The 12,745-nt window shown below is 40.4% G+C and overlaps 1 protein-coding gene and 1 pseudogene across 1 annotated transcript in view; one reads left to right on the forward strand and one right to left on the reverse strand.

The window, feature by feature from the left end:
* Window positions 1-2,635, forward strand: part of LOC103265404 (protein arginine N-methyltransferase 3-like) — a gene marked incomplete at its 5' end in the record, with an annotated part of 46,265 nt that extends 43,630 nt beyond the window's left edge. The window contains one exon of the mRNA XM_008063072.1: window positions 1,666-2,635. Within this exon, the coding sequence (XP_008061263.1) occupies window positions 1,666-1,775 (110 nt within the window). The remainder of the gene's footprint in view (window positions 1-1,665) is intronic.
* A 3,581-nt stretch (window positions 2,636-6,216) lies between these two features.
* On the reverse strand, window positions 6,217-6,548 carry LOC110596076 (annotated as a pseudogene).
* Window positions 6,549-12,745: the final 6,197 nt, after the last annotated feature.

Below are 12,745 nucleotides of genomic sequence, written 5' to 3' on the forward strand. Positions count from 1 at the left end.
AATCTGGGATCTTTCACTAACTTGCAGTATAACTTTGAGCAAACTACTTACCCTTTCTGAACCTCATCTATAAAGTAAGGAAAATACATTTACCTTTACCTTATAGTGATATTTTGTGATCACTTAGTGAGATGAATCATAAAAGACCCTTGGAATAGGGCACAGAATAAGCAAATAAGTATAAGCATAAATTATTATTATTTAAGGATTAACCTGACCTCCGTAAAGTCTGTAGAACTATCTGACCGGCCATCTTTGTCATGTCCACTATTGCTGAGCATGGCATATGAGGTAGTTTTATCTCATTTTCTTAATAGTAGAGAGGAATAGGTCAGCTATAAAAGCTAAAGCCACAGATACACACTAGCATATACACTTCTGCATAAAATCATTGTGATATTTTGGTGAATGGAGTGCATTTTGGGTCACATTATTTTGGCCATTACTCTAATTACTTAATTTTGTATTAAACCATGAGTCTCACCTTTTTTGCAAAGATGTTTAGAAGGTATCAGTAATGGAATCATTACATTCTGAAAATAAACATAACTATTAAGTGGTATGTTATGTTTTACTTGTTATTTCACTACCATATTGAAAAGCACTTGGATCATTTTCCATAAATGTAGGGGATTTGCATTTTTTTTTAACAGTATATTGATTCATTACTTGGATAGTTTACATAGATTCCACAATCATTATTTTATATGGCATCTCATCATGTCCATCCAGATTGTAAAGCTATTCCTGATGCTATTTGGTGTGATCTTAGTATTAGTAAAGCAACAAAGAGATGATCTGTTACAACTTAGCAGTTTCTCACTTATTTTTAAATGACTCTTTAAAATAAATGAAAAAAATGAACTTTATAGTCAGAAAAGCACATAGATAATTACACATTGGAATAAGATAAAATCTGGAGCATACAGGATACATTTTAAGAAAATTAGCCTTTGCCTTTAAGTAATATTTTTGTGTTCTTTGTTTCACTTGTGTTCTGTATCCTGCTTGTAGAGCCAGTACATGAAAAACAAACGGATTTGTCATGTGACTCTTAAGTTTTCCCAACTAATTTTCAGTTCCTCAAAATGCCATTCCCAAAGGCTCTCTGCACATGTTTTTTCTTCCTTAAATGCCATTATATGTATACTCCTTAAGACTCCTTAACCATGACTTTGGTCTTGGCCTTGGATAATTCATTAATTTTTATGAAACTTTGGCTTTTGCTGCCTTCCAAACAGCCCCAATACCACCTCCAGCACACTTTAGGCACATGCCTATTGTGTAATTTTTGGTATACCTTTTTCTCTTCACCCTTGACCATGAAGTCTTAGGGCAGAGACCATGTCTTGTTCGTTTTCTAGATGCCCAGAGTCCATCATAGGACCTCATATTCAGGAGTTCAGTGAAACCACGTCTCCTGACCCTGCATGACCGCTGTAGTTTTGCTCCCTCTTTCACAGGGATTTCACATTTGTGGTGTACAGCTAGTTCTTGCTTTGTTCAAAAGCTAATGAAACATAAAACTCTAAAAAATAGATATTCACTTTGAAAAGCAGTGAAATATATCACAGCAAAAATGAGATGTGCTGGGTACACATTATTTACTTTTTCACAAGACTATTATTCCTTGAATTCTGAAACATTTTTGCCTTTCTTTTACAGGTGAAACCTTGAATGGAAAGATCACTGTTCACAAGAACAAAAAAGACCCACGTTCTCTTATTGTGACCCTCACATTGAATAATTCAACTCAAACGTACGGTCTCCAGTAAAAAAAAAAAATGCCATAAAAGCTTGTAGTTTATAATGTGGGGTAGAGTGGGTCAGTAGGAGGGAGTAGATTTTTAAGCAAGCAGATGGATGCTGGATCCTTTCCAAATGAGTCTTCTCAATAAGAAAGAAGCATAGTAGAAATCGGATGTTCATCTGAGAAAGGGAACCAGCTGATCCCAGTGGTCATTTCCTTAGAAGTCTGCTCTACGAGTTTTAACCAAATGCAACCCCCATATTTAGCTTTGCTGTATTGAAAATCACTTAAATTGGCCTATATTTGGAACAGAAATACTCTTTTGTTGTTTTTAATAAGTTTCTTACTATAAATTTTAAACAATAGTAATTGATTCATTATTTGGATGTTTTATGAATCTAGTAACAATCACATTTTATTGCAGAATTCTCTCTGCAGAGTTTTTAATTGTATATTTTCTAGAATATCAGGATATAATTAAAAAGTGTGAGAGACTAAAAGATGGAAAAGAACATCAGCCTTATCATACAAATCTGTGCGAAGACAGCTGAATTGAGCGTCCTGTCTGGCAGACCCATCATTCTCATTTTGTAGTTTCTTCCCTCTTTGTGAATATTCTTTAGCCACATAGATTACTAGTGTTGTCCAGGAAATCTGATTTCAATATCTTTATCCTAGGTTTCATAAAAGTTTTTAAAAATTGGGATAAATATGTACTTATTTACTAATATAGTATCTTTTTTCAAACTAGATTTGTGTGCAAAGGTTAAACATGTAACTTAATGTATTTGTCACTATAAAGTTGTGTAATTTACAATTATTGATTCAATTTGAAATGCAGAATAAAAAGCATTCAATAAAATGTATAAGGCAACTACAAATTGATATTTCAATATGTTAAGGCTTTTTGTAAAACAAGTCTTGCTTAACAAATGAATTGTTTTTAAGGAAAGGACAATTTTAAGGAGAGGGGGACCGCACATCTCTTTTAAGTTCCACAACTGGTTCGTTGTCAAAACAAGACATATCTAGCAGGCAGCTTAGCAGTGTTGAGAAGTATAAGGTATGGGGTCAGTGCCTCAGTTCCAACCCTAGCTCCAACTCTTACTCACTGTATGATCTTGATAGTCCCTTTCTTTAACTTCTCTCTCCCTCCATAAATGTGCCTATATATAATTTAATGCGTTTCAAGCATTTAGATCTATTCCTGGCACATAGAAAACAATAAATGTTAGATGATATCTTCATCATCATACATTCAAGGACTCCTTCCAGATATATGTGACATCTACATTAATTAGATCAGTTTAAGAATTGTCGTCCTCATCAGATAGTAATTATATGAATGGTGGGAAGATTATGATGGAAATTAATATTTAAAATGGCAAAATCTGTATCAACAAGAAATTGTCTTTTGGTCTTTATTAGAAAACTAGACTTCTAGCAATGGGGAAAGAAGACTCTTCAGATGATGGCATTAAGACCCTAATCTTTAGTCTTTCTTGATAAGCATGATTTCTGTTTTCACTGGATTAAACCAGCCAACTCATTTTCACCATGGATTTGAATTCAGTCCATTAGAAGAAATGCATGACTCTGATAACACAGCTTAACCACTTTAAATTTTGTCTTTTTTTTTTTTTTTTGAGTTGGAGTCTTACTCTGTCACCCAGGCTGGAGTGCAGTAGCACACTCACGGTCATGCCAGCATTGACCTGCTGGGTTCCGACGATCCTTTTGCCTCAGCCTTCCAAGTGACCAGAAGTACACATGCGTGCTACCACGCCCAGCTAATTTTTTATTTATGGTAGAGACGAGGTCTTGCCAAGTTTCACGGGCTGGTCTCAAACCCGCGGGCTCAGGCAGTCCACTTGCCTCGGCCTCCTATAATGCTGGGATTACAGGCTGAGCCACTGAACCCGGCCTAAATTTTGCCTTGAATGGCTTCCTACAGTAAGCTGAGTAGTTTAGGGTGATAAATAAGGAGACCCAGGAGAAGAATTGATTGGATTTTTTAAGTGACTAAAAGCCATCAAATTTTTTGTTTTGTTTTTCTTTTTTGTAGCTGAGCAACAGATACTTCCTACTCTTTGAAAAGGTATTTCTTAAAAGTTATTTCTCCTCAAAACTCTTATTTGGCTTTCATAGGTTTCCAGTCAGTGACTGTCGATTCCCTGCTGGTTATGACTAGCCCAGTTATGGTTGGTAGTTCTTTTCAGTTAGCTTTCCCAGGCCAAGACATTCTGAGTTGTGTACCTGAGAATTTTATGAGAACATGAGTGTCCAAATGTTAGCTCTTCAATTAGAATTCCTGCCTTTAAACTGCTGTGAAAAATAAGTACTTCATAACCCTTGACAATAATACAATGTCCTTTCATGCTGTGGCAGATGGGTACTTATAGAAATCAATTAACTCTGCCCAGGGGTTTTATTTCTATTGAGAAAATACATTTTTCTCTGATTTTCTTCGTAAAAGCTAAAATACTCTGCTGTGATGTGTGGGATTCATCCAAATATATGATAGTCATAGAGTGAAACAGTGTTCTAAAGAAAGCACTTTGGACGGAGTAGCCCAAGATCTCTTGAGGGTGTACACATTGCACAAAATGGTCCAATAAGTAACTGCAGCAGAACTATAGAGCATACGTTAATCTAAATCAGGCAGCTATAGTTTATCTCTGAAGTAATCCCCATTTAGGCTAGGGAGCACTGAGAATTCTGGTCCTGCAGAGTTTGCTTTGTTTTTTTTTTTTTGGTTGTTTTTTTTTTTGAGTTGGAGTCTCACTCTGTCGCCCAGACTGGAGTGCATTGGCCGTTCCCGGCCACCCCAGCCTTGACCTGCTGGGCTCCGGCGATCCTTCCGCCTCAGCCTTCCAAGTAGCTGGAACTACAGGTGTGCACTACCACACCCGCTGATTTTTTATTTTTATTGTAAAGATGAGGTCTCACCAAGTTGCCCGGGTGGGTCTCGAACCCGCGGGCTCAGGCAATCCACTCACCTCAGCCTCCCAAGGCACGGGATTACAGGCTGAGCCAGAGTTTGCTTTGTTATCACTTAAAACTGTAGATGAGTCAATGTAGGCCCCTGTGTCCTTCAACATCCTACCTGTCACCTCTTAGGGCAGACTGTCTAAATGTATTGTGTGAAGGATCAGTCCACAAGAGTCTCACCAAACATGCCTTCAAACTTTGAACAGGAGAAATAAAATACTATGATATGCTACTTAGCTCTTTTTTTTTTTTTTAAGTTGGCGTCTCACTCAGTCATCCAGGCTGGAGTGCAGTGGCACACTCATGGCCACTGCAGCCTCAACCTGCTGAGCTCAGGTGATCCTACCGCCTGAACCTTCAAAGTAGCTAGAACTACAGGCACATATTACCACTCCTGGCTAATTTTTTGATTTATTGTAGAGATGAGGTCTCACCAGGTTGCCCAGGCTGGTCTCGAACCCATGGGCTCAGGCAGTTCTCTCACCTTGGCCTCCCAAAGTACTGAGATTATAGGCGTGGGCCACTGCGCCTGTGAGCCACTTAGCTCTTAAGCTGCTGGGCTGTGGCATATACCCAAGATGTCCAGGTATTCAGACTTTTCTGTGTAGCAGAGTAACAGAACCATGTGTTAAGTTGGCAGCACCGTCATAGAATTTCAGCCCCACTTGAAATCATTTGAAAAAACAAAATAGTAGTTTACAAATTTATCTATACTTTCTATTTCACTCCTTCAAGAGAGACTAATTTTTTTTAAGCTCAAAATTTTATTTTAGCACATCAAGACATTTAAAATCTGGAGCCTTATTTATAACATGTTAAAATACATCATCATGAATTTTATTACATTAAATCATGAAGGCAAGAAAAGCTGCTAGCTGAGCATGCACTGTTCCCCTCATATACCACGGAACTTTTTCTGAGGTAGAATAACATGGCTTAACATTGATATTCTCAGTATACATACTGCTTCCAGTCAAGTGTAAGATACTGGAATGTCTGTCCAGTCATAAATCCTAAGGATGTCTCATCACAGCCTATTTGAATGAGCTGCCAAAGCCCATCAATGTAATCTCCAAATTCCTCCCAATTCCCACTTTTACTTCTAAGTATCCCAACCAATCCATGTTGAACAAGTGCATAATATTACAAGGTATTTTAAAAGGTAGCTTTAAACTTCTTTCACTTATTCTCAATCTAATGAAGGCAGTCACCTTTTCACTTTCCCCAATGCTTCTCCCCCATTAAGGCCTTGCATTAAGATACTCATATTAAAACCTATTGTCTTCAAAATCTCTATACTTGCCCTGGAACTGCTTTTACAACATATACAGGTCTCTGAATTCCTTGTATCCTGAAATGATGGATAACCATCACCATTTTAATAGCAACTCAATTCAGGGCAATCAGGTTTTTAAATCCACTTAACAAAAATACAAGAACACAAAAACACTTTTATTTACTTACTTTCCATTAGTTTAAATTCTTGAGGGATACAGCATTACACAGATTCTGTGTCCAGTGGCCTTAGCAGGAAGGTTGCTTCGAAATGTGGCACGAACCATGCCACTGTTTCCATGGGCCTAAGTTACCTTCCCCAGATTACTCTGGTTTTGTTTGGTTTGCTGCCAGGAGTCACTGTGTTGTTCTTTGTTTTATATACATAAGCACATCTCTTGCCCAAATAGAATTCAGTTTCATCTCGGGCATAAACTCCTTCAATTTTGAAAAGAGTTTTATGCTCCCTTTGGTTCTGGAGACCTCGCTTATAGCCAACAAAAATGACTTTGGACCAGAGCCTTCCAAACATATTTGCCTCTAGAAGTCCTGTTCCTAGCAGGCCTCCACGGGCTCCAAGATGAAAAGAAAAGAGAGACTAATTTGTGGTGGAAGACAAGGTTGGTGAGCTACCTGAGGGTAGGCATTGTCTAATGCAGGTTTAGCAAACTACAGCCCTGGGGCCAAATGCCCCCTGTTGCTTGTTTTGATAAACAAAATTATGTTGAAACACAGCCAACATAATTTGTATTTTATCATTGCATCAGAAAGCGTATGGCCCACGAAGTTGAAGATATTTACTAGCTGGCCCTTTACAGAAAATCTTCTAGCTCCTGGCCTGTTACCCAACTTGCAGCTGGTCCCATAACACTTGTAAGGATAGCACACTAATCAGTCCTAGCGTTTAGAATATATGCTTACTATCACAGTGGGGAGTGAGGCCATGATAGGGAGTCTGCTTCTGAGTGAAATAAATTTAGATAAGATGTGTATTCTTTACAGAAAACCTACTCAGGAGAAATAATGTATTTTTAGTTGCAGCCAGAAAACTCACAGCTCCTTGTGAAGCAGAGATAGCCAATACCATAGATAAACTATTTCCTCATCCGACTCGTTCATGGTCACGGCAGAGATGATGGGCACAACAGAACACACAGGTGACAAGAGCTAGGTCAGAGTTCTTTAACGTGGAGGAAAGCAACTGGTAGTACTACATTTGTGACTACAGAGTATTGACTAAAACCTAACCTAAATTTCTAAAAAAGATATAATAGTTAACACACACGAAACCAATGACTGGAATAACATTTAGTGCCCTGTTTAAAGGGAATTAGTCACTAAGACTTTGTAGCTAAGACCATGAATGTGCAAACACTTTTTTTTTTTTTTGAGTTGAAGTCTCACCCTGTCACCCAGACTGGAGTGCAGTGGCTGCTCCTGGCCACTGCAGCCTTGACCTGCTGGGCTCCGGCGATCCTTCACGCCCGGCTGATTTTTTGATTTATTGTAGAGATGAGGTCTCGCTGCCCAGGCGGGTCTCGAACCTGTGGGCTGAGGAAATCCACTCACCTCAGCCTCCCAAAGGCGCGGGATTACAGGCTGAGCCACCAAGCCCGGCCAGCAAACAACTTTTTAAAGCTAGGGATCATTGAACTCTGCCCATGAGTTAAAAAAGAACTCAGCTAATGAATGACTTCTATCAAGTAAGGATTTGCAGTGGCCTCATTAACCTCTGGGTCTTCAAGACGCCTCTGAGCCCAAAACTAACTGCCAACATTAGTAAAGACAGTTGTGGAACTTAGCAGCAGTTTTTAACTTGTCTTGGTACTTCTTAATGCCTTCCCTGCTTGGATGTCACCCTAGAACGTGGCACTCCTGCTATACTGATACACTGGAGGGCTGTGGCAAAATGTGGAACAGAGGCCTTGCAGGCTCATCTGGTTTTTGTTTAAGTTTCTTCATGATTTTAAATGTTTCCTTTCTGAGTTTGGGTACACTTTTCCAAAAAGAATGATAAGTCAAGCACTTTTAAGATACCATAGTGATTCATTTGGCCTTTCCAATATGGTTTTTATATATTGTCTCAACATCTTGGCTAATGTGGAGCAGTTCCCATTCACTTAATTCAGTGTGGCTAAACATACACAAAAACGCTCTTTCACTGAGTTAGTTGTAATTAGTTAAAAGTGAAGATAATCTACAAGAGTTGAATAATTAAAGGAGGCAATTCATTAAAGCATATTCACTTCACGAAATATGCATTCAGTAAAAACCAGTATCAAGTCTTACAGCACCATGGGAAAGCTCAGGATAAAAATGTTACAATAAGCAAGATAACTCACATTTATATGAATCAAAAGAAAAATCCTGCATATGCTAAAATACCAAAAGAAAAAAAGTCAGTGATTGGATCATAAGTGGTTTTTTCCTCTATTGGCTAAACTTTCCATAGTGTTATGTAAATTTTTTTAATGTATTATTAAACATTACTGAGTAGCTGAGATAGTGTTGATGCAAGGGGTGAACCCACAGGCCGCCCCATCAAGCCTAGATGGAATGTGGAAACCCAAGACCTCTGCGTACTCCTGGCAAGATCCCACCCTCCCTCTCTGTCAATGATTCCAGCCCTTAAGCTACTGTTTGGGAATCAGGACTCATTTCAGGATGCCTATTAGTCCTCTTCATGCCAAAAGGCCCAGGTCTCCCAGCTCATTCTTCATCCCCCATCGCTGATTTTCAAGTCGCTCCAGACATCGCCCTTTTCACCCAGAATCCCTGGCTCCCTGAGGTCATGGCTTTCCCTACATGCCTTTTGAATGGTGGCTGTCCTCTCCCACACCATCACCTCCCTAGACTTGGATGGGAGGTAGGTGACTTCCCTGCTCCTGATTGCCACACATAGACCATTCTCCCTTCTCACGGTCTTTATAGCTTCAGTCTCTTTGTTAAGACTATAACACCAAACACCTTACCTGGTCACTGTCATCCTCTCACCTCCAGGTCACTCATCATCATTGCGTAAAAACGTGAGCTCCTAACTTACTTCTCCTGCTTAATCAGTGAGTCAGTATCTCACATGGATGAACCTTGACACCATAAACTTTTGGTTCACTGGCCTCAACCATCAGTCTTGCCTCCACCTTACCTCAGCCACTCACTCCTTTCATCATCTTCTAGAATCAGCCACAACCCAGGACTCCAATTCCTGCTTAATCCCCATTTATTTATTCTAATTCCCTACTGTGGAGAAATAGGGTCCAACTAGGCCAGGAAAAAAATTGAATAAATTATACTGAGAAAGAAAGTCCCAGGGTGAGATTTCACAGATATTACTAAACACTTACTAACCACAGCAAGAGTTGCAAAAGTTTGTTAGACAGCTGTAAATCATTTTTGTAAACTAGCCTCTAGCTGACCTGTAAAGAGAAAAGCAGTTAACTAACCCTGTCTTAAAGAGACTGAATACCATAATCAGTCAGCCATCTTGCGAAATCTACCATACATAAGTTATTTCCCTCTTGCAAACTTCTAGTATATCACTAATTTCCAGACATAGCACAAAGACACTGTCCAACACAACCCAATGGAACTCACCTCCAGCCTCTGTCTCTTTGTAGACAACAGACAGTTCCCTTTGCTGCTGCTGCCTGCTGCTCTCTTGCTGTATATCTTTATGCTTCCCTTTAGTAAATCTACCTTTCCTAATTCACAACTGTCTTGGTAAATTCTTTTGACCAACCCACAACTCTATTTAGTAGGACACATGACACTTTTGGGCTCACTCTCCTTAGTATCCAATTCCAGCAGTCCTTCCACTCCATCCGGAACCCAGATCCATTGAGTCTTCCAGCATTTTCACTGCTCCTCATCTCATCATGTTTGCATTTCCCTCCTTGCCCAGCTGAAAACCCCTCATTGTAAACACTCCCTTTCATGGAGTCTCAGCTCCGCTTTCACTTTCTGTCCTCTCAGCTCACCCTCAATCCTGCTTTAATCCAAACCCGTGATGTACCTGTGAGTTACCTGTGAGTTCAGTGAGGGTGGCGGAGATCGCTCAGCTGCTCCAACTGGTTTGGTCTCAAAGTCGCGATCCCTAATTTCGAGAGGCTCCAGAAGTCACTCCTTATTTTCCTGGTCCATTTAGTCTCCCACTCGTCTCAGTGATTATTTTATCCCCTCCAACCTCCACCACCTCCCTCAGCTCACTTGCAGCTGAAGTCTCTGTTTCCTATTTCACAGAAACAAAACCCATCAAAGGAGAACTTGCTCGGGTTCCACCATGCCCCCCAACAGCGTTGTCATCCTCACACTGCCTTCCCACCTGGGCCTGGGTGAACATCCAGCACTTCTGGCCAAGGCCAGCCCCTCTTCCAATGGGTACACCCAGTTACTCTAAGAGGCTGCATCAACATGTCTTCCCTTTTCCCCTGCTCCCTAGTTAGCATACAAATGGGCTATTTCATCCTATCTTAAACATTCTCTCCACCCCTTCCTCCTGCCTCTGCCAAGTTTCTAGTTTTCCCTTCACACTGAATCTCCTCAAAGAGAGTCAACTGTGTTCACTGTTTTCTCTCTTCCCATTATCTTAGCTATAATTTATATCCAGCAAACTTACATACATTTTAAGTCTATAGTGTGACTTTTGACAGCTGTATACACCCATGAAACCATCACCCCTGTTAAGATTTAGAACACTTTCTTTACACCACAGTCCTCCTGCCACCTTGCAGTCAGCATTTATCCCCACTCCCCAGGCGGAACTCCACATAAATGGTGTCTTAGTCCCTTTGTGCTGCTATAGCAAAACCACAGACGGTGATTTCACAAAGCACAGAAATTGTTCTTACAGTCCTGGAGGCTGGGAAGTCCAAGATCAAGGCTGGCAGGTCCGGCGATCTGGTGAGCGCTGCTTTTTCTTTCAAGATGGTGCCTTGTTGCCGTATCCTCTGGTGGCAGGAAACACCAAACCCTGTGTCCTCTCATGGCTGAAGGGCAGAAAAGCAAGAGCACCTGAGAATTTGTGAAGCCGCTTTCATGAGACCCTTAATCCCATTCAAAAGGAAGCAGCCCTCGTGGCCTAATACCTCTCAAAGGTCCACCTCTTCCTACCATCGCATTGGCCTTTAAGTTTCAACACTTGAACTTTGGAGGGGCCACCTGTAGGGGCCACTACAGCAAATGGAACCAGCGTATGCCATTGTTTCTGGCTTCTCTCAGCACAAGGTTTTTTTGAAATCTGCCATGTTGTATGTCAGTAGTCCACTCCCTTGTATTACTAAGTATCATTCCATGTTATAAAAGGCATCCCCATTTGTTTATCCATTCACCTGGTAGTGAAGCTTTGGGCTCTTTCCAGGTTGTGGTTGTTATGAATAAAGCTGTTGTGGGCATTTGTGGAAGGATCTTTCCTGAGCCCCCTCCAGGCCTTTGACTCCCTCACTCCATTCAGACTACTCTTTCAAGATCACCAATGACTACGTGTTGCTAATACCAGTGACTGGTTCTCAGGGCTCATACTTGACTTACCAGCAGTATCTGATGCTGGTAATCACAGTTCTTCTTGAAACACTTTCCTTGGTGTAACGGATTGAATGTTTGCATCCCTCCAAATTCATACAGGGGTCCCTTGGAGATATTAGTGGTTTCATTCTAAATCACCACAATAAAGCAAGTCACACAATATTTTTAGTTTCCCAGTGCACATAAAAGTTATGTTTGCACTATACTGTAGCCTATTAAGCGTGGAATAGCATTATGTCAAAAAAAAATGTACTTACCCTAATTAAAAAATACTTTATTGCTTAAAAAAAATATGCTGACACATACAAAGTGAGCATATGCTATTGGAAAAATGGTGCCAATAGACTTGCTCAGCTCAGGATTGTCACAAGCCTATGATTTGTTGATTTTTTTTTAAAAAAAGAAAGAATCTTTGAAGGCCAATGAAGTAAAGCACAATAAAATGAGGCATGCCTGTATGTTGAAATTCTAGCTCTCCGTGTGATGGTATGAGGCAGGAAGTCTAAGGGTAGAGCTCTCATGAATGGGATTAGTGTCCTTAGCTCTCTTGCTTTCTTTCCACCAAGTGAGGATACAAGAAGTTAGTGGTCTATAACCTAAAAGAGGGGCCTCATCGGTACCCAACCGTGCCCGCACCCCAGTCTTGAACTTGACCCTCCAGACTGTGAGACATACACTTCTGTTGTTTATAAGCCTCCCAGCCTGGGGTCCTTTGTAATAGCAGCCTGAACTAAGAACTTGGCTTTCTCCCATGCTTCTCCTTTCTCCTTGACAACTCTTCAGTTTCCCTTGTTCCTTCTAATCTTACATGGCATGATCCCTCCTCATGGGATCTCTTTCCTGTCCCTGCCTTGTTGATTTCATCCAGTTTGATGGCTTTAAATACCTAGACCCTGATGACTTCTGAAGGTATTTCTCCAGCCATCTATCTTCCACTGCAGTCTCCTACATCTAACTGCCTACACAACATCTCCTTAGGTGTCTAGTGAGCATCTCAAACTTCACATATTCAGCTGAATTTCTGGTCTTCCCCTGAACCCTGTTCCTGTTGACTTCCTGCATCTCACTTAGTGGACTCTTAGTAGCTTAGACAAGAAAACTTGAAGTCGCCCTTGACTTCTTTCTTTCTCTCACTCCACATCCAAGCTGGTTAGCAAATTCTTATAGGATCTACCTTCAAAATTCATCCAGAACCAAAATATTTCTCAT

This window comes from Carlito syrichta, unplaced genomic scaffold, assembly GCF_000164805.1.
Source record: "Carlito syrichta isolate Samal-C Ts95f unplaced genomic scaffold, Tarsius_syrichta-2.0.1 Scaffold306533, whole genome shotgun sequence".
Taxonomy (NCBI): domain Eukaryota; kingdom Metazoa; phylum Chordata; class Mammalia; order Primates; family Tarsiidae; genus Carlito; species Carlito syrichta.